General features: G+C 58.1%; 2 protein-coding genes across 2 annotated transcripts; both read left to right on the top strand.

The window, feature by feature from the left end:
- Positions 1-1,315: 1,315 nt before the first annotated feature.
- TIMELESS (timeless circadian regulator) lies at positions 1,316-15,175 on the top strand. The gene is made up of 29 exons (XM_038752069.1): positions 1,316-1,391; positions 6,059-6,364; positions 7,025-7,178; positions 7,255-7,369; positions 7,705-7,767; positions 7,911-8,012; positions 8,107-8,262; positions 8,347-8,480; positions 8,562-8,649; positions 8,847-9,023; positions 9,145-9,362; positions 9,464-9,567; positions 9,664-9,833; positions 9,921-10,052; positions 10,142-10,293; positions 10,443-10,540; positions 11,261-11,411; positions 11,748-11,949; positions 12,051-12,199; positions 12,439-12,524; positions 12,621-12,744; positions 12,834-12,913; positions 13,532-13,665; positions 13,835-14,003; positions 14,083-14,151; positions 14,226-14,344; positions 14,458-14,659; positions 14,749-14,811; positions 15,090-15,175. Exons 2-29 carry the CDS (start codon positions 6,283-6,285, stop codon positions 15,173-15,175), a joined length of 3,579 nt encoding a protein of 1,192 aa, XP_038607997.1. The 5' UTR covers positions 1,316-1,391; positions 6,059-6,282.
- Positions 15,105-17,527, top strand: APOF (apolipoprotein F). Its single transcript, XM_038752992.1, has 2 exons — positions 15,105-15,943; positions 16,082-17,527. The coding sequence occupies exons 1-2, from the start codon at positions 15,939-15,941 to the stop codon at positions 17,229-17,231; spliced, it is 1,155 nt and encodes a 384-aa protein (XP_038608920.1). The 5' UTR covers positions 15,105-15,938; the 3' UTR covers positions 17,232-17,527.
- Positions 17,528-24,720: the final 7,193 nt, after the last annotated feature.

Genomic DNA, 24,720 nt, shown 5'->3' with positions numbered 1-24,720 from the left:
CCCCCCGCCAGCGCTTAGAACAGTGCTTGGCACATAGTAAGCGCTTAACAAATGCCATCATTATGATTATTTCGGATTCTGCTTCTGTCCTTGGGGATTCATTTATATGTATATTATATGTATATATGTTTGTACATATTTATTACTCTATTTATTTATTTTTTTTACTTGTACATATCTATTCTATTTCTTTTATTTTGTTAGTCTGTTTGGTTTTGTTCTCTGTCTTCCCCTTTTAGACCGTGAGCCCACTGTTGGGTAGGGACTGTCTCTATATGTTGCCAATTTGGACTTCCCAAGCACTTAGTACAGTGCTCTGCACATAGTAAGCGCTCAATAAATACGATTGATGATGATGATGATGATGATAAATGCTATCATTATTATTATTACTTCACTTCTCTAGGCCTCAGTGACCTCATCTGGAGACTGGGGATTAAGACTGTGAGCCCCACGTGGGACAAGTTGATCACCTTGTCTCCACCCCCTCCAGCGTTTAGAACAGTGCTTGGCACATAGTAAGCGCTTAACACATGCCATCATTATGATTATTTCGGATTCTGCTTCTGTCCTTGGGGATTCATTTATATGTATATTATATGTATGTTTGTACATATTTATTACTCTATTTTTTTTACTTGTACATATCTATTCTATTTATTTTATTTTGTTAGTCTGTTTGGTTTTGTTCTCTGTCTCCCCCTTTTAGACTGTGAGCCCACTGTTGGGTAGGGACTGTCTCTAGATGTTGCCAATTTGTACTTCCCAAGCGCTTAGTATAGTGCTCTGCACACAGGAAGCGCTCAGTAAATACGATGGATGATGATGATTCATTTCTTGATGATGATGATTCATTACAGTGCTCTGCACATAGTAAGCGCTCAATAAATACGATTGATGATGATGATTTCTGGTTCTGAGAGCTCGTCTTCCCCCTGCCCTGTCAGCGCTCTTCCTCAGCCCGGGCAACCCCCCCCATCTCCCGCCTCTTGGTTCAGTCCGGGCCGCCTCACGCGGCCGCGAATTTTACCCCGGGCCAGTCCACCGCGTTGAGGAGGGGACACCCCACACCCCTTCAGTCCCTCTCCTTGCCTTCCGCCCCTCACGCTTAAGTGGACCCCCTGAAAACAAAACCCTCTTTATTTTCTAGCTTTAATGGCAGCGATTGGGCTCGGGAGGGTCGGGGCCCGTCCCTCTTCCTCCTGCCCCGCTGTCTTTTCACCCCCCGAAGAATCGGGCGGAATCGTTCTGCCCAGTGACGTCATCCAGCCCCCTTCACGCTATTGGCTGAGGGGCGCGCCGAGCCCGTGGCGGGAAAAGCGACGGCTGAGGAGACGGCGGAGGACCGGCTGCCGTGTGTGAGGACCGACCGTCGTAGGAGCACTGAGGGGGTAGGTCCCGCCGTTTTTCCCTACCACAGCCCCCCATTTTTAACCCGGGGGACCGGGGCTCTGCCCCTTCGCCCTCCTCCGTCCATTTAAAGAGCAATGCACGATCGGAGGGGCGGGCACCGGGCACGCATGCGCAGTGCTAAACGCCCACCACCCCGCCGTTTCAGGGCACCGGGCACGCATGCGCAATGCTAAACAACCCCACCCCACAGCTGTTTCCTTTCAGGGCACAGGGCACGCATGCGCAGTGCTAAGCGCACCCCCCACAGCTGTTTCAGGGCACCGGGCACGCATGCGCAGCGCTTAACCCCCCCCCCCCCCCCCCGCTGTTTCCTTTCAGGGCACCGGGCACGCATGCGCAGTGCTAAACGCCCCCCCCCCCCCCCAGCTGTTTCATTCATTCAATCGTATTTATTGAGCGCTTACTAGGTGCAGAGCACTGGACTAAGCGCTTGGGAATCAATCAATCGTATTTATTGAGCGCTTACTGTGTGTTACTCTATTTATTTATTTTACTTGTATATATCTATTCTATTTATTTTATTCTGTTAGTATGTTTGGTTTTGTTCTCTGTCTCCCCCTTCTAGACTGTGAGCCCACTGTTGGGTAGGGACCGTCTCTAGATGTTGCCAACTTCTACTTCCCAAGCGTTTAGTCCAGTGCTGTGCACACAGTAAGTGCTCAATAAATACGATTGATTGATTGCAGAGCACTGTACTAGGTGCTTGGGAATCAATCAATCGTATTTATTCATCATCATCATCAATCGTACTTATTGAGCGCTTACTATGTGCAGAGCACTGTACTACGCGCTTGGGAAGTACAAATTGGCAACATAGAGAGACAGTCCCTACCCAACAGTGGGCTCACAGTCTGAAAGGGGGAGACAGAGAACAAAACCAAACATACTAACAGAATAAAATAAAAATAGAATAGATATGTACAAGCAAAATAAATAAATAAATAAATAGAGTAAGAATAGAGCGCTTAGTACAGTGCTCTGCACATAGTAAGCGCTCAATAAATATGATTGATTGATTGAAATAGAGTAATAAATATGTACAAACATATATCCATATATACAGGTGCTGTGGGGAAAGGAAGGAGGTAAGATGGGGGGGATGGAGAGGGCCTCGGTGACCTCATCTGTAAAATGGGGACTAAGACTTTGAGCCCCACGTGGGACAACCTGATTACTCTGTATCCACCCCAGGTCTTAGAACAGCACTGAGCCACGCTGCTTCTCTAGAGGTCCAGCGTAGAAGGTAGAGTGGGCAAGTCACTTAACTTCTCTGGGCCTCAGTTCCCTCATCTGGAAAATGGGGCTGAAGACTGTGAGCCCCATGTGGGACAAACTGATTTACCTTGTATCTACCCCAGCGCTTAGAACAGTGCTTGGCACATAGTAAGCGCTTAACAAATACCAACATCATTATTATTATTATTATTAGAGTGTAGGGGTCGAGGATGGAGGCAGCCGTTGCAGGTGACCTGTTCGAGGAGTTCGGACAGGAACGGGAGCAGAGAGGGAGATGGATCAACAGCCTGGGGGGCCGGTGGAGTCGAGAGAGGGTTTTTCAAGATGGGGGGGCCGCATGGGTGTGTTTGAAAGCAGAAGGGCAGGAGCCATCAGAGAGGGAGTGGGGAGAAGAGTGAACACAAGCGTTCTTAGGAGGTGTGAAGAGATGGCATTGGAGACTGAAGATCTGGATGATTTTAGACTTTGAGAGATGCCAGGAAGGATAACAACTGTGGTGTTTAAGCGCTTACTATGTGCCGTGTACATAGACAATAGGTTCAAGATAATCAAGTCGGATATGAGTGTGGGTGAGGGGACGTGAAGGGGGTGTTTTGCGGAGAGTTTGCAGACCATAATCAATCAATCAATCGTATTTACTGAGCGCTTACTGTGTGCAGAGCACCGGACTAAGCGCTTGGGAAGTCCAAGTTGGCAACATATAGAGATAGTCATCATCACCATCATCAATTGTATTTATTGAGCGCTTACTATGTGCAGAGCACTGTACTAAGCGCTTGGGAAGTACAAATTGGCAACGTATAGAGACAGTCCCTACCCAACAGTGGGCTCACAGTCTAAAAGGGGGAGACAGAGAACAAAACCAGACATACTAACAAAATAAAATAAATAGAATAGATATGTACAAGTAAAATAAATAAATAGAGTAATAAATATGTACAAACATATATACAGGTGCTGTGGGGAAGGGAAGGAGGTAAGAGGGGGGGATGGGGGGAAGGAAGGGGCTCAGTCTGGGAAGGCCTCCTGGAGGAGGTGAGCTCCCAGTAGGGCCTTGAAGGGAGGAAGAGAGCTAGTGGCGGATGGGCAGAGGGAAGGCATTCCAGGCCCGGGGGAGGACGTGGGCCGGGGGCCGATGGCGGGACAGGCGAGAACGAGGTACGGTGGGGAGATTAGCGGCGGAGGAGCGGAGGGTGTGGGCTGGGCTGGAGAAGGAGAGAAAGGAGGTGAGGTAGGAGGGGGCGAGGGGATGGACAGCCTTGAAGCCCAGGGTGAGGAGTTTCTGCCTGATGCGCAGATTGATTGGTAGCCACTGGAGAATTTTGAGGAGGGGAGTAACATGCCCAGAGCGTTTCTGGACAAAGACAATCCGGGCAGCGGCATGAAGTATGGATTGAAGTGGGGAGAGACACGAGGATGGGAGATCAGAGAGAAGGCTGATGCAGTAGTCCAGACGGGATAGGATGAGAGCTTGAACGAGCAGGGTAGCGGTATGGATGGAGAGGAAAGGGCGGATCTTGGCAACGCCCACAGTGTTCCTGAGCTGGCCAGCTCACTCCCACCCCACTTTGGCCCGGTTCCGGAGCCCAATTCTGTGGGGTGGGAGCCCCTTGGGATCTTGGCTCGGAACGGGGTCTACAGCGGGGCTCAGGGATCTGTCCCTCTGTCATCCCAACCCATCCCCTCTCTTGCCTATCTCCGGGACTTTGCCCCCGGGCAGCTGGCTGAAGTAAGGGTCCTGGCTGCCACCCCACTCCACAGAAGGCAAGATGATTGACAGGCGTGGGGAGCCATGGTTGCCCTCTGCCTTTCTGCCCGCTCCTCCCTCCCTTATGCTCGCTTGCTTCTCTCCCTGTCATCTTGGAGAGGAAAGGACCCGAGGGCGGGGCCCGTCACCCCCCAGGAAGAGTGGGAGCCGGCCAGCTGGGCCCAGCTGGCTGCCTTTGATGTCCTTGCTAATAGTGGTGAGGTCAGGCTGGGTTTTCAAGCTCCCCTTCTGAGAAGATGAAAAACAGCAGATGAAAGGCCTGGGCCCAGTCCGAGGGAAGTTCATCTGCATGGTTGGAACCAGCCTTTCCCCCAACTCACCAACTCTGCCCCTCCGTGTGCCTGTCTGTCCTCTCTGTGGGGTCCAATGGTTCCTGAAGGAGGGAGCAGTGGGGCCTCAGACGGGCTCTCCTTGGTGAGCCGGGGTCTTCCCCCTCTGCGGAGGTCAGATGTCAGGGAGCGCAGAGATGCTGTCCCCCTAGACAGGCGGGAATGGTGAGGGCTTGCCTACTCCAGAGCTGTTTACTTCCAGCCTGGGAATTTGGGGGTAGGGAGGAGGGGAGAGGCCCAAGAAGGGGGCGGGTGGGTGGTGTACCCGAAGAGGGGGGTGGGGGCGGATCCTCGCCTCTGACTCTGCAGTGGGCTGCTAGCCTGCCCTGGATTTCCCCCAGCAGCCACCGGCCCCATCCTCCTAATTTCTGCCCCATTGTTCATTCTCCTGTGGGCCCCAGGGTCCTGGGGCAGCCGCTGTCGGGGAGGGTCCTGGGGGAGTATGGAGGTCTTATCGGAAACTTCCCATCTCCAGGGAGGGCAGGGAGCCAGGCCCCTTTGGCACCACCCTGGCTGAGGGCTCGGGGGTGGGGGGGCAAGAGGGGTGTCCCTGCCACAGCCCCTTAATTCCCCAAACTGCCCGCCTACCCGCTCGCCCCAGGGAATTGATGCCCAGCGGGCCTGGGGGCCGCAGCCAGGAAAAGTAGGTTAGCAGGAGGGGGGGCGGCGGGTGGACTGACGGTTATGCAAGCTTAGGAGAGAGTTGAGTCAGACCCAGAGACATCCAGCCCCCGTGGATGAAATGACCCCTGTGGATGGTCCCCAGATGGGAGAAGGGGCTGAGGACACCCAGGGGATTGATCTCTGGACAGGGCAAGCTTCCTGCCCCGCCATGGAAGGGGCTGGAGTGGGTAGATCACAGGGACCAGACTCGAGGAGTCGGGGGGAGAGAGAGAGGAAGTCCCAAGGCGTTAGTGGAAGCGTGGGGACCTAGGGGAAGGAACAGATGTTTCTGAAAGGTTCGAGCCACAGGGGCAGCACGGATGGCCACATCTCTCTGCCCCTGTGGGGCAGTTGCCCCTGGCCGATGGGGGTGACCGGAGGCCGGGGCAGCACCCTGCCCTGCACCCAAAGACAACGGAGCTGGCTGAATGGAGTCTACCCATCTGTGGACTGACTGGCCAGGCGAGGGACGGGGTTGTACAGGCCGAGGGCCAAGGTTGCGGGAGGGGGCCGGGCCCCGGAGACCCAGGAGTGGAGTTGGTGGGGTCCTCATCTTTGCAGGGAGAAAGAAGCCCCATTGGGGGAGCGGCCAGCCCCCGCCATCTGGAGCTGGCTCTCACTGACCCCACCACCTCCCCTCTCTCTCTAGGGTTGTGGCCACTTGGGACCCGCAGGCCGCCGGCTGGTTGCACACAGGTGACCGAGGCGAAGGCTCGGCCGAGGGGACGGGCCCTCCGGCTCCAGGACGCCCTTGGTGAGCCCCGGTTGCCGCGGCGGGCAGGGCAGCAGCCCTCCCCTCGGGGGGTCCCCGACTTCCCCGGGCGGGCCCAGAGGCTGTGGTGGCAGGCCTGGGTGTTTACGTCCTCGTTCACGATGAACTGCGAGCTCCTGGCTACGTGCAGTGCCCTTGGATACCTGGAAGGAGACACTTACCACAAGGAGCCAGACTGCCTGGGTGAGGCACGGGGGTGGGCTGGTACCATTGGCATTGGCCCCACATCGGGCACAACCAGGCCTTTGTCGGTGAACATCCAGGGTGCTTCTCTGGGCAAAGATCGGGGCCTCTGAGTAGAAAAAGAGATCTGTAGGCCATTGAACCTGTCTGGCGGCCCCAGGAACTTGGTCCCTAGGGGGTTCTTGGTCTGCAGGGGTGCTCAGGGACTCAGTGTCTGATTGGGGGGCTCAGTGTCGGGGGGCTCTCAGTTCCCGGGGGCGAGGGAGGGCAGCCCTGTGCTGCAGGGGCAACACGGGGAGAGGGGGGTTAGAGGAGCAGTGAGTTAACGGCTCTCAGGGCTCAACCTCGCTGTAAAGGCACAGACTAGAGAATGGTTAGGGATGTCAGGACCGATTTTTATCGTCCAAAGACCTTTCTCACCCGCCGTCAACCTCCCTTGTGAGCGGTGGGTGAGGATTCTCCCCAGCTCCGCTCCTTGGGTGAGTCACTTAACCCCCATGGGCCTTGGAGCCTGGGTAGAGCTGACTGCCGATGGGTCAGTCGGCCGGCCAGCAGCCCTCTGCGTAGGAGTAGGACCGTGGGTGGGACGCCCGCCCTCCAGTCCCAGCGGCCAGCCGACCGACCGCCCGCCCGCCCGCCGGGCCGTGCTCGTCCCCGCAGAGAGCGTGAAGGACCTGATCCGCTACCTGCGGCACGAGGATGAGACGCGGGATGTGCGGCAGCAGCTGGGCGCAGCCCAGATCTTGCAGGGGGACCTGCTGCCCCTCCTCACCCAGCATCGGCAGGACAAGCCTCTCTTCGACGCCGTCGTCAGGTCAGGTGGATGCCCTGGGGAGTTGGGAGGGGCGGAGGCGACCCCCCGATTCCAACCAGTTCCCCACGCTCCGCAGGCTGATGGTGAACCTGACCCAGCCGGCCCTGCTGTGCTTTGGCAAAGTGCCCCAGGATCCCAACCTCGGCCACCACTTCCTGCAAGTGCTTACTTACCTGCGGGCGTACAAGGAGGTGGGTCCGGCCGGAGCAGGGTCGGGGGTTCCCGGGGTGGGGTGGGGCTGCGGAGATTGCCATAGTCCCTCAAATCACCCGGGTCCTGGCCCCGGGGTCTCCTTGATTGATAGGGCCATGAATCGCAGCCCTCGGCGCCCTCCTCCCTGAGCCCCAGGACACTCTCTCCGTCCTGCCCATCCGCCTGGCAGCCTCCCCGGGACGGGGATGGTGTCTCGTCTCCCCTCGACCCCTCTCCCACCCCGCAGTCCAGGGGTCCTGACGGGGGGCGGTCGGGTCTGGGGGTGGGGACGGCGTCCTGGGGTCTCCCCGATTGGTGACTTCTCCCTCCCCAGGCCTTCGCCAGTGAGAAGGTGTTCGGGGTCCTCAGCGAGACGCTGTACGAGCTGCTGCAGTTGGTCAGTCGGACTCTCCCCCCCGCCCCCCAGCCTTGCCCCTCCCCGCCCCCCTCTTCTCCCCGGTGCTGCTCCTTGGCTGCCATGAACTGGGGGTGGGGGGCAGCCGGGCGGGCCCTCACGGCCCCCTCCCCTCCGGCCCCCAGGGCTGGGAGGAGCGGCAGGAGGAAGACAACCTGCTGATAGAGCGGATCCTGCTGCTGGTGCGGAACCTGCTGCACATCCCGGCCGACCCCGACCACGAGAAGGTGGGCCGGGGCGCGGGGCTGGGGGAGGGTCCTCCGCGCCCTCGCCCCCGGCCCCATCCCCATCCCCTGCCTCTCTCTTTGCGGCACCGCCCAGCCCATCGACGACTCGGCCAGCACCCACGACCGGCTGCTCTGGAGCCTTCATCTTAGCGGCCTGGATGACCTGCTTCTGTTTCTGGCCAGCTCGCCGGCCGAGCAGCAGTGGAGCTTGCACGTGCTCGAGATTATCGCCCTCCTGTTCCGTGATCAGGTGGGTCTCCCTCCCGCCCTCCCTCCCTCTGTCCTCCCTCCCCCCACCCCCGACCCCCCAAACGACGGTCACTGGTCCCCGCAGAACCCGGAGCGGCTGGCGGCGGACGGGCAGGCGCGCTCGGCGCAAGCGCGGAGGGTGGATGTGCGGGAGTTGGAGGCGCTGAGGCAGCGGGAGGTGGCGGAGCGGAAGAGCCGAGCCTTCCGGCGAGGCAGCAGGTGAGCCTCCAGGAGCCGGTCGGGGGAGGCGGGGTGACGCTCGGGGCCCCGGGCTCACCCCCGTCAACCTTGTGCCGGCAGACATTCTCGCTTCGGGGGCTCCTACGTGGTCCAGGGCCTGCGGGCCATCGGGGACCAGGACGTCGTGTACCACAAGGGCCTGCACAGTGTGAGCAGGCGCGGGGCCAGGGTGACGGCACGCGTGGCGGGAGGGGAAGACCGAGGGTCCGGGCAGGGCAAGGGCAGGCACGGGGAGAAGAGGTGGGTAGAGGGGCTGGGGGTGAGAGCGTGTGCGGCCAAGTCTCCAGGCAGCCCAGCCTTCGCTAGCTTCCATCTGTCTGTCTGTCCGTCCGTCTGCCCTCCCAGTTCCAGGACTACAGCCCGGACCTGGTCAAGGAGGTGCGCCGTGTGCCCCGCCGGCGCCAGGTGGCCCAGGAGACGGTGGCCCCGCGCCGCTCGGCCCGCAACGTGCGTCTCTTTTTGGGCCACTTCTGCACCGAGTTCCTGGAGAACAGCTACAACCGTCTCATGGCCCTGGTGAAGGTGTGTGTGTGTCGGGGGGGGGGGTCCCGCGGGGGGTGCCGGGGCAGCCCGGGGGGATCGGCGGGAGGGCCAGGCCGGGCCCGGCGGCGCCGACCGGCCGGCACCTCCGTCTTTGGGACAGGACCACCTGTTGCGTGAGCGGGCCCAGCAGCACGACGAGACCTATTACCTGTGGGCGCTGGCCTTCTTCATGGCCTTCAACCGGGCCTCCCGCTTCCGCCCCGGCCTGGTCTCCGAGACCCTGAGCGTCCGCACCTTCCACTTCATCGAGCAGAACCTGACCAACTACTATGAGATGATGCTGACCGACCGCAGGGAGGCCGTGTCCTGGGGCCGCCGGTGAGCGGGGCCGGGGGGGGTGGGCTGTGGCCCGAGCCGCCCCCTCAGAGGTCCTCGGCTCCGGGCCCGTGACGCCCCTTCCTCTCGCCCCCGTACCGCAGGATGCACCTGGCTCTGAAAGCCTATCAGGAGCTCCTGGCCACCGTGCACCAGATGGACCAGTCCGAGGACGAGGCCGTGCGGGAAAGCAGCCGGATCATCAAGAGTGAGAGCCTGCCCCGCTCCCCCCGGCCCTTGGCTCCAGGCCCCCGCTTCGAGCCCCAAGTGAGCCCTGCCCCATCTTCCCCCCGCCGCCCCTCAGACAACATCTTCTACGTGCTGGAGTTCCGTGAGCTGTTCCTGGCCCTGTTCCGCAAGTTTGACGAGACCCGGCAGCCCCGCTCCTTCCTGTGCGACCTGGTGGAGACCACGCACCTGTTCCTCAAGATGTTGGAGCATTTCTGCCAGGGCCGCGGGAGCCTAATGGTGCAGGTGGGGCGGGGTGGAGGGCGGGGAAAGCGAGGCGGGGAGCCGGCCCCCCCGGCGTGCCACCCTCCGAACCGCCCGCTCTGCCCGCAGAACAAAAAGAGGAGAAGGAGGCGGAAGAAGGGCAGGGTCCCGCCAACCAGGGCCGGCACCCTGCCCCTCGCCCCCGAGCAGCAGGAAGAGCTCTGGACGGCGCTGGAGGAACAGCTGCGGCGCTGCGCTCGGGTACGGGGTCCCGGACCGCCCAGCCGGGACCGGGGGCGGAGGGGGGACCGGGAGGAGAAGGCCGCCCTCCGTGACCTCCCTCCCACCAGGACCCCGCGCTCCCCACCGACGGCGTGGTTCCCTTCGACGCGGCCTCGGAGGTGCCGGTGGAGGAGCAACGGACGGAGGCCATGGTGCGCATCCAGGAGAGTCTGCTTGGCGGTCAGGCGGCCGCAGCCCTCAGCCTCCTGCGGGCTGCCAGGTGAGGGGGGAGGTTGCGGGGGGGGAATCCCTCTCCCTCCCGCTTCTTCCCCTTCCCCTTCCATCGTTTCCGGGTCCCATCTGCCCCTTCACTGAACCCGGGCACCACCCTTGCCCCTTACCGACGGTGGGCGTTTCTCCCACGTCCAGGGAGGTGTGGCCAGAAGGGGATGTATTCGGGGCCCCAGAGCTGAGTGCCGAGGAGGAGGTCCAGCTGCTCGGGCAGATCCTGTCGGCTTCGCTGCCACGTGAGCGCCGGAGACCCTGCTGCCCTCTCCCGCTCCGCCCCTTCCCCCATCATCATCATCATCAATCGTATTTATTGAGCGCTTACTGTGTGCAGAGCACTGTACTAAGCGCTTGGGAAGTACAAATTGGCAACATCTAGAGACAGTCCCTACCCGACAGTGGGCTCACAGTCTAAAAGGGGGAGACAAAACCAAACATACTACAAAATAGAATAGATATGTACAAGGAAAATAAATAGAGTAATAAATATGTACAAACATATATACATATATACAGGTGCTGTGGGGAAGGGAAGGAGGTAAGGTGGGGGGGATGGAGGGGGGCGAGGGGGAGGGGAAGGAAGGGGCTGAGTGTGGGAAGGCCTCCTGGAGGAGGTGAGCTCTCAGTAGGGCCTTGAAGGGAGGAAGAGAGCGAGCTTGGCGGATGGGCAGAGGGAGGGCATTCCAGGCCCCGGGGATGACGTGGGCTGGGGGTCGACGGCGGGACAGGCGAGAGCGAGGTACGGTGAGGAGATTAGCGGCAGAGGAGCTGAGGGTGCGGGCTGGGCTGGAGAAGGAGAGAAGGGAGGTGAGGGAGGAGGGGGCGAGGTGATGGACAGCCTTGAAGCCCAGGGTGAGGAGTTTCTGCCTGATTTTCTCTGCCTGAGTTTCTTCCCCCACCCCGCCCCCCCCTGCTTGCCAGCCGCTGCAGACCGCAAGTATCCCTTCTCCTGCCGACAGGACGCCCGGAGGCCGCGCAGCCCGGAGGAGCCGGGGAGGAGGAGGAGGGAGAGGAAGAAGAGGAGGCGGAGGGGGAGGAGGAGGCAGAAGAGGAGCTGCAGGCTGTCCAGGTGGCAGAGAGAGAGTTTAACTTCCTGGATTACCTGAGAAGGTGAAGGGACGGGGATGAGGTGGTGGACCCACTGGGGGGTTAGCCCCCAGACCAGGCTTGAGTTGGCCAGTGAGTGAAGACACATCCCGGCCCCCACGGGTCAGCCCGGGCCATCTCCCGGCTCGGAGGGCTTAGGCGGGTGGGGTGGCCCGGCACGGCCCAGACGCAACCTTAAGCGTCCACCTGCCCCGGCGGATTTTCTCCTCGCCGTTCGCCGTGGCGTTTCCCCCTTGGCAAACCCCAGCGTGAGGTCTCCTCCCCGCCTTGTGCCTCCTCCCGGCGGTCCCCCGGGATCGACCAACCCGGGGCCGGGCCGAGCTGTGTCTCCGGCGGCAGGTTCGCCAGCTCCACGGTGGTCCGGGCCTACACGCTGTTGCTGCGGAGCTACCGGCACAACAGCCCCCACACCAATCACTGTGTCGTCAAGATGCTGCACCGGCTGGCCCGCGACCTCAAGATGGACGCCCTCCTCTTCCAGCTGTCCCTCTTCTGCCTCTTCCACCGGCTGCTCAGCGACCCTGCCGCCCCTGCCTATCAGGTGCGGGGCCGTCCATGGGGGTGGGGGGCGAGGAGGGCAGGGAACAGCTGGGGGGTCCCAGATGGAGGCTTCTGCCCAACGGCCTCACCCCACACCTCCAGGAGCTGGTGACCTTCGCCAAGTACATCCTGGGCCGGTTCTTCACTCTGGCCGCCGGCAACAGCAAGGCCTTCGTGGAGCTGCTGTTCTGGAAGAACACGTCCGCCGTGCGCGAGATGACCGAGGGCTACGGCTCCCTGGGCGGCGACGGGTCAGTCGGTCGATCGGATTTATTGAAAGGCTACGGGGTGCAGGGCTCTTTACTGAGTGCCTGGGAGACACATTCCCTGCCCACAGTGAGCTTACGGTCTAGAGCGTGGGGAATGCTGGGTGAGGGGCCGTGGGGACCGCACGCACTATCCGGGGGGAACAACGCTGCGTTGGGAAGGTATGTGCTCTTCCCTGGGGCTGGGGTCCCACCCTTTGAAACTGCTGTGCTCCCCTGCCCAGACCCCCAGGCCACAGACCCCTCAAGTGGAGCCCGGAGGAGGAACGGCAGCTGCAGGAGCTGTACCTGGCCCACAAGGATGTGGACGGTAAAGGATGGGAGGGGAAGGCGAGGGAGGGAGGGAGGGGTCCTGGCCGTTCCCTCTCCCCTGCCATGGCACCCCTCCGTCTGCCCCCACTCCCAGGGGAGGACGTGGTGGACGCCATCCTGGCCCGCCTGGGACCCGCCCGCCGGACCCGCAGACAGGTCATCCACCACCTGGTGCGGCTGGGACTGGCCGACAGCGTCAAGGACTTCCAGAAGCCGAGGCAGGTGGCCGGAGGGGCCTCTGGCGGCGAGGGGGTCCGGCGTGGGGGGGCTCGGTCTCCTCCCTGAGCTCGCTGTGTTTGGGCAACAGGGGAACCCAACTGGTGCTGTGGACCGAGGAGCAGGAGCTGGAGCTGCGGCGGCTGTTCGAGGAGTTCCGGGACTCGGATGGTGGGCTGGAGGTGGACCTCGGGTGGGGCCGGTCAGCGGGGGAGAGTCAGATGGGGCTCAAACAGCGGGCTGGAGCGAGGGAGCTCAGGTGGTAGGTGGACCCTCAGCTGTTGTAGTTCCTTGGCGGCAGTGAGAGCCGGGGGCTGGATGCAGTGCCAGCCACTGAGATGGCTGTGGCAGAAGTAGCACGAGATGTGGAGGGGCCCAGCTGGGGGGTCCTGGGCCCCGGGATGGGAGCTGAGCTGCTCAAATCCCGGCTCCGCCAACTATCAGCTGTGTGACTTCGGGCAAGTCACTTCGCTTCTCTGGGCCTCAGTTCCCTCATCTGTAAAGTGGGGATTAAAACCGTGAGCCCCCCGGGGAACAACCTGATCACCTTGTCACCTCCCCGGTGCTTAGAACAGTGCTTTGCACATAGTAAGCGCTTAAGAAATACCATCATTATTATTGCATCCCCTCGTCTCCTGAAATCCCTTCTCATCCCATCCCCCTTCCCTCTTCCTTCCCGCCCACCTCCCTCCTCCCCTCTTCCACTTTTTCATCCCGTCCCCACTCTCTCCTCATTCCATCCCCTTCCTGCGGCCCCGTCCTCCTTTCCTCCGCCCTGCCACCCCGCAGACGTGTTGGGTGGCATCATGAGGAACCTCACGGCCAAGCGCAGCCGTGCCCGAGTAGTCGACAAGCTGCTGAGCTCGGGGCTGGTGGCTGAACGACGGGAACTTTACAAGAAGCGTTCCCGGCGGAAGGCACAGGTGAGTGGACCCCACGGCCCCTCCTTTCCAGCCCGCTCCTCATCTCTCCCTGGATCTCGGCCCCGCCGTCTTTCGGAACCTCTCACGCCTCCCACGTTCTTCCCTCGGTTGTCTCACCCACCGCTCGTCCGCTCCCCCTTCCTGACCCCTGGCCCCATCTCCTTGCCAGGCTGATGGGAAGGAGGCCCTTCAGACCTCATGCCAAAGGAGGGAGGAGAAAGAGGAGGCCGAAGAGGAGGAGGAGGAAGAAGAGGAGGAGCCGGAAGGCGAAGAGGAGATGGGGGCAGAGCGGGGCCGGTGCGGTCCTTCAGGCCTTGAGCGTAATCTCTGGCAGGAAGGTGAGGCTTTATGGGCCAGGGCAAGGGAGACTATGGCCATACCCTTCGCCTCTGACCCCCAACCCCTGACCTCCCACAGGCTTCTCCGGGCCCTTGCAGTGGCTCCAGAACTGCCTGATCCGTGTGGCTACTGACCGGGAAGAGGATGGTGAGTGGGAGGGACCGGGGGCCAGAGGGCCAGGGAGCGGAGGAGCCGAGGCCGTAATCTCTTCTCGGCCCCAGGCTGCTCCCAGGCGGTGCCGCTGGTGCCGCTGACGGAGGAGAACGAGGAGGCCATGGAAGACAGACGGTTCCGGCGGCTCCTGCGTCGGGTCGGCGCTCGGCCCCCGGCCTCCGAGCAGGTGAGAGGCCCCGGCCCGCAGACGCTGCCCCGGCTGGGAGGGCGGAGCTGCCTTGGGGACTCCTTCCCCTTTCCCACTGGGACCCTCACTCCGGGCACCCCCTCTGCCCACAGGAATCTTTCTGGCGAATCCCGGCCAAGTTGAGCGCCCGGCAGCTCCGGAGGATGGCGGCCTCCCTGGGTCGGCCGCGGGAGGATGGGGCGCCGGGGCAGGATGAGGCCGGCGGGGCCCCCGATGGGGGGCCGCCCCACGAGGAGCCGCGGACCCCTTCGCCCCAGGCCCTGCTGCAGGCCCGCAAGAGGAGAGGGGTGCCAGGTACTGGGGGTGGGGTCCAGGGGAGCCTGGTGTCGGGGGCCAGAGAGAATCCAGCCTTGTGGCCCTGGGCTGATCCGGGGCCCTTTCAGGCTCTGGGAGGCGACAGCCACTGGACAGCGATGAGGAGCAGGAGGAGGAGGAGGAGGCCGGGAGCCCAGGTGAGTGAGAGACAGAGAACACTTCTCTTCAGAGAGAGAGAGTGTGCGAGTGTGGTGGTGGGAGCGTGAGGGGGGATGGCATCTGTGTTCATGTGGGTGCTGCTGTGTCCGTGGGTCTGTAAGTGGGGGTGCCAGTGTAGGGGGCATGAGTCGAAAGGCAAGGTGAGGGTGGGCAGGGACAGGCTTAGTCTGGGATCTTGCCCCTTCCCCTCCCCTCCCCTTCCTTGTGCCCCTCCTGCCCCTTTCTCCTCCTCTGTCCCATTTCCTTGCAGCAGCCCTAGAGCCGGGCCCCCCCGCAGGCCCTCAGCTACTCAAGAGACGCCGGCTGCGGATTGAAGATGATGACGATGATGACTAAGCGGGCAGAGAGAGGTAGAGGCTGGAGGTTGGCCCGTGAACCCGGCCCCCAAACCTTCCCTTGGGCCACCTCCCTGTCCCTCCTCTCGGTGCGAGGCCCCAGGCCGTCACTTCTTCTTTCTCAACACCATTTCCTGCATCTCCCCAGCTGCAGTTGAGCCTCGTGGGGAAAGCGGGGCCAAGGTGTTCGGTGAAAGAGCCGGGCTCACCCACCTCCCCCTGCCAGGATGGCCAGGCAGGGGACGAGGCAGAGTGGAGGGGGCCTGAGGGGCTTAAGATCTCTCTCCCTCCCGGGCTCAGCCGCTCCCTCCACCTGTACACCCCTCTCAGGGGAGGGGGCCTGGCCTCTGCCCGGGGTGGGTTGTCTGGTAAGGCTGAGAGCTGTTCCTTGTTCAAGTTTCGTTATCAAATTAAATTTTGCAATTGAAATTGCAGCCAAACAGGTGTCTGGGGCGCCCGCCTGCCCCATAGTCATGCATGTATCCAGGCACACACCCTCCCACCCCTCCAAGCCGGGGTCTGCGGTGTGGCCCCCGTGACGGCGAGGCTGCAGAGTAGAAAGCTCTGGTACTTGTTGCTGGGCAGAGGAGCAGGGGGCAAGGTCCAGGCCAGTGCGAGGGCAGCAAATATTTGCCCAGGTCCTGGGGGCAGTGGGGGCTACGGCCGGTGTTTAGTGGGGAGCCCAGAGAGTCAGGCTAGCGAGGGCTAGGGCCAGCGGCAGACTGGGGGGTCCAGCTTCGTCCTGATTGTGCTTCGTGGAAACAATGAGGTAGGGACGGTGGGTGATGGGAAGTCGGGGAGGGATGGGGGTCTCTGCCCTCTGAGCTGGTGGGCCCAAGGATCCAGGGAGGGCTGGGAGGGACCTACGTGTGGGTGGGTGTGCACCTCCCTTTTATCACTCCCGCAGGACCGGGCCCTCCGCCCCTGCCATGGCCTGGACTCTACTTACGTGGTGCCTGCTGCTGGGCCCAAGCTCTGCCTCCAAGACGCCCGCCCTACCCCCGCAGCCCCTGTCCTGCCCGGCCCTGCTGCCTTCGGCCTTGCCCTCCCTCCCACTCCTCGCTCCCCTCCCTCGCTACCTGGTCAGCCTGGCCCTGACCGAGGCCCTGGAGCAGGCCGGTTGCCTGGCCGAGGCCCGCGGCCTGCGGCTGCGGCTCGTCGCACAGGCGGGCCCGGAGGCCGCCGAGACCTTCGGCCGCCGGCTGCGGCGACCGCGGGGGGCCGGTGGGGATGGAGGCGCGGGGGCCGCCGAGGCCCTGTCCTACAACTTGCGTCGGCTGGGCCGGCCAGATGGAGGGAACGGCTGCCCCGGGTTCGAGCCGCTGGACGGGGCCCGTCTGATCGGTCCGGTGCTCAGCGCCCACTCTGCCCTCCCTGCGGCCAAGGCCGCCTGCCGACGCCGGGGCGCCTCGTGCGCTGGCATCTCGGCCGTGCCCGGGGAAGCGTTCCTCACCGTGGGGCAACGGGGAAGCCGCTTCGTGCTCAGGCCAGGGGCCCGGACCTGGCTGTGTCGGGGTGGCGGAGGGCGGCGATGGGGCCGGGGGAGGCGAGCGGTCGACATCTGTGTGTCTGAGAAGGAGCGGCGTGTGTTCGATGTGGTGCAGTGGGTTCCGGGGGTGCACGCCTACTACAGCCTGGGTACGGCCCTCTACTACGGGGCCCGGGGCTGCTCCGAGGCCGCTTGGGCCCGGGCCCGGGAGGCCGCCCTGGATCTGGGCTACTCTGCCGTGGTGGAGGTGAGTGGGATGGCCGGGGGCCCCGTGGGCGTGGGGGTGAGTCTGGCCCTCAGGCCCGCGGTGCAACAGTTGGTCCGGCACTGGTTCACAGAGGGGAAAGCAGCGGGCAGTCCTGCGTTGGCTGCGGGCACGGGCCACCCCTGGGAGGGGACCGCAGCGGCAATGCCCGCAGTGGGGGGGACTCCACCCGTGGACGGTTACTGGCAGGGGGCCGTGGGGGGGACCCTAGCTTTGGACGGTGGGGAGGTGAGGCCCACTGAGGGCAGCAGTCCAGAGGGCTGGAAGGGCTTCTGGAAGCGACTGGGGCGTTGGAGGTGGTGAGAAAAAAAACACACACACACCGATACCTCCGTCTCCCGCCCACCCACCCTCGTACCCACAGCCTTGCGTGAGGCCTGCGGGTCTCTCTCATCCCTAATGGCCACGGCCTTGGCCTCAACCCCATAAGCGCTCGATAAATCCCACCCATCGATCGGGTGATGGATTGGCCCAAATGAAGCCGATATGGAAAGCTCTCACTACATTGCTGGGTCCAAATAAAGGCTGAGCGCTTCGTACAGTGCTCTGCGCATAGCGCTCAATAAATACGATTGATGACGATGGAGAAGCAGCGTGGCTCAGTGGAAAGAGCCCGGGCTTTGGAGTCAGAGGTCACGGGTTCAAATCCCGGCTCTGCCAATTGCCGGCTGTGTGACTCTGGGCCAGCCGCTTCGCTTCTCTGGGCCTCAGTTGCCTCATCTGTGAAATGGGGATTGACTGTGAGCCCCCCGTGGGGCAACCTGATCAATCAATCAATCAGTCGTATTTATTGAGCGCTTACTGTGTGCAGAGCACTGTACTAAGCGCTTGGGAAGTACAAATTGGCAACATATAGAGACAGTCCCTACCCAACAGTGGGCTCACAGTCTAAAAGGGGGAGACAGAGAACAAAACCAAACATACTAACAGAATAAAATGAATAGATATGTACAAGTAAGATAGAGTAATAAATATGTACAAACATACATCATCATCATCAATCGTATTTGTTGAGCGCTTACTATGTGCAGAGCACTGTACTAAGCGCTTGGGAAGTACAAATTGGCAACATATAGAGACAGTCCCTGCCCAACAGTGGGCTCCCAGTCTAAAAGGGGGAGACAAAACCAAACATACTAACAAAATAAAATAAATAGAAGAGATATGTACAAGTAAAATAAATAAATAAATGCATGTACAACCTGATCACCTTGTAACCTCCCCAGCGCTTAGAACAGTGCTTTGCACATAGTAAGCGCTTAATAAATGCCATTATTATTATTATTAAAAGCTCTTTTACATCTCATTCTCATGCGTTGAAGACGGTCCTCGCCGCTGGCGCCCCCACGCGGGCCCCTGAGGTATTCCCGCTCGGTTCCCGCCCTCCCGCTCAGCTCGGCCTGTGATTGGCTGGCGCCCCACAGTAACCGTTGCGTTTCCCCGGGCGCCCCACCCCGTTTCCTGTAAATCAGGTGGCCAATCCTCGGGCTCCCGTCTCCTAGGCGACGCTCCCCCGCCCAACGGGGCGGGGAGGGGGGCGGGGCCCGCTCGCGTTCCGCACCAATAGGAGGCGGGGAGGGGCGGGGCCGCCCTTGCTCCTTACCAATGGGGGACGGGAGGGGGCGGGGCCTCCCGTCTTCCACACCAATAGGGGGCGGGGGCTCCCTTTTTTCCCACCAATGGGGGGCGGGGGCGCCGGGTTCTGCAACAGGAGGAGGGGGCGGGGCCTCCCGTGATCCGAACCAATGGGAGGCGGGAGGGGCGGGGACTTCTGCGCTCTGCACCAATGGGGGACGAGAGGGGGCGGGGCCTCCCGTGATCCGCACCAATGGGAGGTGGGAGGGGCCTGGCGGGGGGCGGGCGGATGGGGGGAAACTGAGCCCCGGGAGGAAGGGGGGCGAGGGGCCACAGTTGGCATCCCGCAGGGGCCGGACGGCGAGCCTGGGCACGGTCTCCGTCAGGTACGGCGAGGTCCAAAAGGGGAATCAATCAATCAATCGTATTTATTGAGCGCTTACTGTGTGCAGAGCACTGTGCTAAGCGCTTGGGAAGGACAAGCTGGCAACATAGGGGCCACAAAGGGGCCACAAAGCGGGGGGGAACGGGAGGTCGGGCCTTAGGGCAGTCAGACCCCTCCCGGGTGCCCTCTCCTCGCCCCCCCACCCGGATGGTAATAATAATAATGATATATATATGTTTGTACATATTTATTACTCTATTTATTTATTTATTTTATTTGTACATATCTATTCTATTTATTTTATTTTGTTAATATGTTTGGTTTTGTTCTCTGTCTCCCCCTTTTAGACTGTGAGCCCACTGTTGGGTAGGGACTGTCTCTATATGTTGCCACCTTGTACTTCCTTGTACAAATATAATACATACATAATACACATATGCAATATATGTTTGTATGTATTTATTACTCTATTTATTTATTTTATTTGTACATATTTATTCTATTTATTTTATTTGTTAATATGTTTTGTTTTGTTCTCTGTCTCCCCCTTCTAGACTGTGAGCCCACTGTTAGGTAGGGACTGTCTCTAGATGTTGCCAACTTGTACTTCCCAAGCGCTTAGTACAGTGCTCTGCACATAGTAAGCGCTCAATAAATACGATTGATGATGATGATGATTTGCTAACCGCTTACTATGTGCAAAGCGCTGTTCTAAGTGCTTTAGAACTTAGAACACACATATTTATTACTCTATTTATTGATTTATCTTGTACATATCTATTCTATTTATTTTATTTTGTTAGTACGTTTGGTTTTGTTCTCCGTCTCCCCCTTCTAGGCTGTGAGCCCGCTGTTGGGTAGGGACCGTCTCTAGGTGTTGCCGACTTGGACTTTCCAAGCGCTCAGTCCAGTGCTCTGCACACAGTAAGCGCTCAATAAATACGATTGATTGATTGATTGTTCTAAGCGCTGGGGGAGATACAAGCTGATCAGGTGGGCCCCCGTGGGGCTCCACGGTCTTCATCCCCGTTTTACAGATGGGTAACTGAGGCCCAGAGAATAATAATGATCAATCAATCAATCGTATTTATTGAGCGCTTACTGTGTGCAGAGCACTGGACTAAGCGCTTGGGAAGTCCAAGTTGGCAACGTCTAGAGACAGTCCCTACCCAACGGTGGGCTCACAGTCTAATGATGGTATTTGTTAAGCGCTTACTATGTGCAAAGCACTGTTGTAAGCGTGGGGAGAGATACAAGCTGATCAGCTAAGGCTGGCCATCCCCTGGCCCCCTCCTACCTCCCCTCCCTTCTCTCCTTCTCCATCGCAGCCCGCACCCTCCGCTCCTCCGCCGCTAATTTCCTCCCCGTTAGGCCTCGTTCTCGCCTGTCCCGCCGTCGACCCCCGGCCCACGTCCTCCCCCGGGCCTGGAATGCCCCCAATCCCTCTGCCCATCCTCCAAGCTCGCTCTCTTCCTCCCTTCAAGGCCCTACTGAGAGCTCACCTCCTCCAGGAGGCCTTCCCAGACTGAGCCCCTTCCTTCCTCTCCCCCTCGTCCCCCTCTCCATCCCCCGCACCTTACCTCCTTCCCTTCCCCACAGCACTGTATATATGTATATCTGTTTGTACGTATTTATTACTCTATTTATTTTACTTGTACATATCTATTCTATTTATTTTATTTTGTTAATATGTTTGGTTTTGTTCTCTGTCTCCCCCTTCTAGACTGTGAGCCCACTGTTGGGTAGGGACCGTCTCTATATGTTGCCAACTTGTACTTCCCAAGCGCTTAGTACAGTGCTCTGCACACAGTAAGCGCTCAATAAATACGATTGATTGATTGATCAGGTTATAATAATAATAATAATGGCATTTGCTAAGCGCTTATTATGTGCAGAGCACTGTTCTAAGCGCTGGGGGGGGTTACAAGGTGATCAAGTTGTCCCATGTGGGGCTCACAGTCTTAACCCCCATTTTACAGATGAGGTAACTGAGGCTCCAAGAAGTTAAGTGACTTGCCCAAGGTCACACAGCAGACATGTGGGGGAGTCGGGATTCGAACCCATGACCTCTGACTCCAAAGCCCATGCTCTTTCCACTGAGCCACGCTGCTCCTCTATCCCCCGTGGGGCTCATGATCTTCATCCCCATTTTACAGATGGGTAACTGAGGCCCAGAGAATAGTAATGATGGTATTTGTTAAGCACTTACTATGTGCCAAGCACTGTTCTAAGCGCTGGGGGAGATACAAGCTGATCAGGTTGTCCCCCATGGGGCTCGCGGTCTTCATCCCTATTTTACAGATGGGTAACTGAGGCCCAGAGAATAGTAATGATGGTATTTGTTAAGCACTTACTATGTGCCAAGCACTGTTCTAAGCGCTGGGGGAGATACAAGCTGATCAGGTTGTCCCCCGTGGGGCTCACGGTCTTCATCCCTATTTTACAGATGGGTAACTGAGGCCCAGAGAAGTGAAGTGACTTTCCCAAAGTCACACAGCTGACAGGTGGTGGAGCCGGGATTGATCCCGTGCCCTCCGGGTGCCGCCTTCTTGCGCCCCGATCCCGCCGCCTCGGAGCCCCTTCCCCATCAGCCAGTACCCTTCCCCACAGCACCTGTATATATGTATATATGTTTGTACATATTTGTTACTCTATTTATTTTACTTGGTACATATCTATTCTATTTATTTTATTTTGTTAGTATGTTTGGTTTTGTTCTCCGTCTCCCCCTTTTAGACTGTGAGCCCACTGTTGGGTAGGGACCGTCTCTAGATGTTGCCAACTTGGACTTCCCAAGCGCTTAGTACAGTGCTGTGCACACAGTAAGCGCTCAATAAATACGATTGATGATGATGATCTTTCATTCAACCCACATATTCGTTGTCACCAAATCCTGTCAGTTCTACCTTTTCAGTGTAGAAGCAGCGTGGCCTAATGGTTAGAGCCCGGGCATCCGAGGACCCGCTCTGCCAGCTGGCTTCTCTGGGCCGCAGTTAGTAATCAGTCCCCCCTTCTAGACTGGAAGCTCGTTGTAGGCAGGGACTGTCTCGATTTGTACAGTGCTCTGCGCAGGGTAAGCGCTCAATAAATACGATTAATGAATCAATTAATCAGGCGTAATCATCGAGGTCTTACCGTGCACTGTGCTGTACTGTACTGAGCGCTTGGGAAAATACGATATAACAATGTAAGCAGACACATTCCCTGCCCGCAGCGAGCGTAGAGGGGGAGAGAGACGTTACTGGAAATGAATAAATTACAGATATGTACGGAAGTGCTGTGGGGCTGGGAAGGGGGGATGAATAGAGGAAGGAAGTTTGGGGCGACTCAGGAGGGAGTGGAAGAAAAGGAAAAGAATGACTTCATCCGTAAAATGGAGGTGAAAACTGTGAGCCCCATGTGGGACATGGACTGTGCCCAACCTGTTAGCTTGCATCTACCCCTGCGTTTAGTTCAGTGCCTGGCATGTAGTAAGCGCTTAATACCATTAATTTTTTTTTTCGAAAATCCCCATTTTCTTCTCCTTTACTGCTGCCATCATGATAATCCTCACCGACTTCCCTGCCTCCTGCTGCCTGGATCATTTTTCTAAAAATAACCCCTGCTCAGCCCACGTATCTACACTCCCCCAAGAACCTCCAGTGGTTTCCCATCCTCCTCCACATCACACAGAAACTGTTTACCACTACTGGTTTTCAGGCCATCCCTCAGCCCTTTCTGTTCTACCTTTCCGCACTTAGCTCCTACTGCTACCCCGGCTGCACATTTTGCTGCTCTAATGCCAGCTTACTTTCGATCTCCAGCGCTTAGAACAGTGTTTTGCACATAGTAAGTGCTTAATAAATGCCGTCATTATTATTATTATCTCCTATCCCTCACAGCTGACCCGTGACCCACATTCTTCTTCCTACCAGGAACTCCCTCCCCTTTCATATCCGATAGACCGCTCCCTGCTCTCCCCACCTTCAGAGCCTCATTAAAATCAATCTTATTTATTGAGCGCTTACTGTTTGCAAAGCATTGTACCAAGTTCTTGGGAAAGGACAGTACAACGGAGTGGTGTTCCTTGCCCACAACGAGTTTACAATGGAGGGGGGGAGACAGACATTAATATAAATAAATTATGGACATGTACATAAGGGCTATAGGGCAGAGAGCCTGGAAAAGGGAAAAGGGATGCAAATCTAAGCACAAGGGTGACGTAAAATGGGGTAGGAGAAGAGGAAATGAGGGCTTAGTATGGGAAGGCTTCTTAGAAGACATGAGTTTTTAATCAAGCTTTGAGGATAGGAAAGATATGAAGAGGCAGGGCATTCCAGGCAAGAGGCAGGACGCGTGCGGCGGCACGGAGAAGATCGAGTATGTTCGCGTCCGAGGAGCGAATGTGGGCTGGGTTGTAATAGGCGTGCAACGAGGTAAGGTGATTGAGTACTTTAAAACCACTCATTCATTCATTCATTCAATCATATTTATTGAGCGCTTACCGTGTGCAGAGCACTGTACTAAGCGCTTGGGAAGCACAATACAGCAATAAAGAGACACACAATCCCTGCCCACAAAGGGCTCACAGTCCGAAGGGGGGAGACAGACGTCGAAACAAGCAAACAGGCATCAATATCAGTAAATAGGATTATAGAAATATATCCATATTCATAAGTGCTGTGGGGCCGGGAGAGGGGGAAGAGCAAAGGGAGGGAGTCGTGGTGTTGCGGAAGGGAGGAGGAGCTGCAAACCAATGGTAAGGAGTTTCTGTTCGATGCAGAGGTGGACGGGCAACCGCTGGAAGTTCTTGAGTGGAGAAACATGGACTGAATCAATCAATCAATCAATTGTATTTATGGAGCGCTTACTGTGTGCAGAGCACTGGACTAAGCGCTTGGGAAGTACAAGTTGGCAACATATAGAGACAGTCCCGACCCAACAGTGGGCTCACAGTCTAGAAGGGGGAGACAGAGAACAAAACCAAACATATTAACAAAATAAAATAAATGCAATAGATATGTACAAGTAAAATAAGTAAATAAATAGAGTAATAAATATGTACAAACATATATACATATATACAATCAATCAATCGTATTGAGCGCTTACTGTGTGCAGAGCACTGTACTAAGCGCTTGGGAAGTACAAGTTGGCAACATATAGAGACAGTCCCTACCCAACAGTGGGCTCACAGTCTAAAAGGGGGAGACAGAGAACAAAACCAAGCATATTAACAAAATAAAATAAATACAGTAGATATGTACAAGTAAAATAAATAGAGTAATAAATATGTACAAACATATATACATATATACAATCAATCAATCGTATTTATTGAGCACTTACTTTGTGCAGAGCACTGTACTTAGCGCTTGGGAAGTACAAGGTGGCAACATATAGAGACAGTCCCTACCCAACAGTGGGCTCACAGTCTAAAAGGGGGAGACAGAGAACAAAACCAAACATACTAACAAAATAAAATAAATAGAATAGATATGTACAGGTAAAATAAATAAATAAATAGAGTAATAAATATGTACAAACATATATCCATATATCCAGGTGCTGTGGGGAAGGGAAGGAGGTAAGATGGGAGGGGGGGGGGATGGAGAGGGGGATGAGGAGGAGAGGAAGGAGGGGGCTCAGTCTGGGAAGGCCTCCTGGAGACTGTGACTGTGACTGTGGGCAGGGACTGTCTCTATATGTTGCCAATTTGTACTTCCCAAGCGCTTAGTACAGTGCTCTGCACACAGTAAACGCTCAATAAATAAGATTGTTGTTGAATGGTTTTGTAGGAAAATTACCTAGGTAGCAGAGTGGAGTGGGGAGAGACAGGAGGTCGGCGAGGAG

Source organism: Tachyglossus aculeatus, chromosome 10 (assembly GCF_015852505.1).
Source record: "Tachyglossus aculeatus isolate mTacAcu1 chromosome 10, mTacAcu1.pri, whole genome shotgun sequence".
Lineage (NCBI taxonomy): Eukaryota > Metazoa > Chordata > Mammalia > Monotremata > Tachyglossidae > Tachyglossus > Tachyglossus aculeatus.
The sequence above is the reverse complement of the archived record's forward strand: the minus strand, read 5'-3'. Positions and strand labels throughout refer to the sequence as shown.

Bases quoted from the DNA above. Each gene is read 5' to 3' on its own strand.
- TIMELESS (XM_038752069.1), top strand. From the start codon at position 6,283: ATGAACTGCGAGCTCCTGGCTACGTGCAGTGCCCTTGGATACCTGGAA. The intron at 11,412-11,747 runs GTGAAGGGACGG...CTCCGGCGGCAG, and splicing joins TTCCTGGATTACCTGAGAAG to GTTCGCCAGCTCCACGGTGG. The intron at 14,812-15,089 runs GCCCAGGTGAGT...ATTTCCTTGCAG, and splicing joins GGAGGAGGAGGAGGCCGGGA to CAGCCCTAGAGCCGGGCCCC.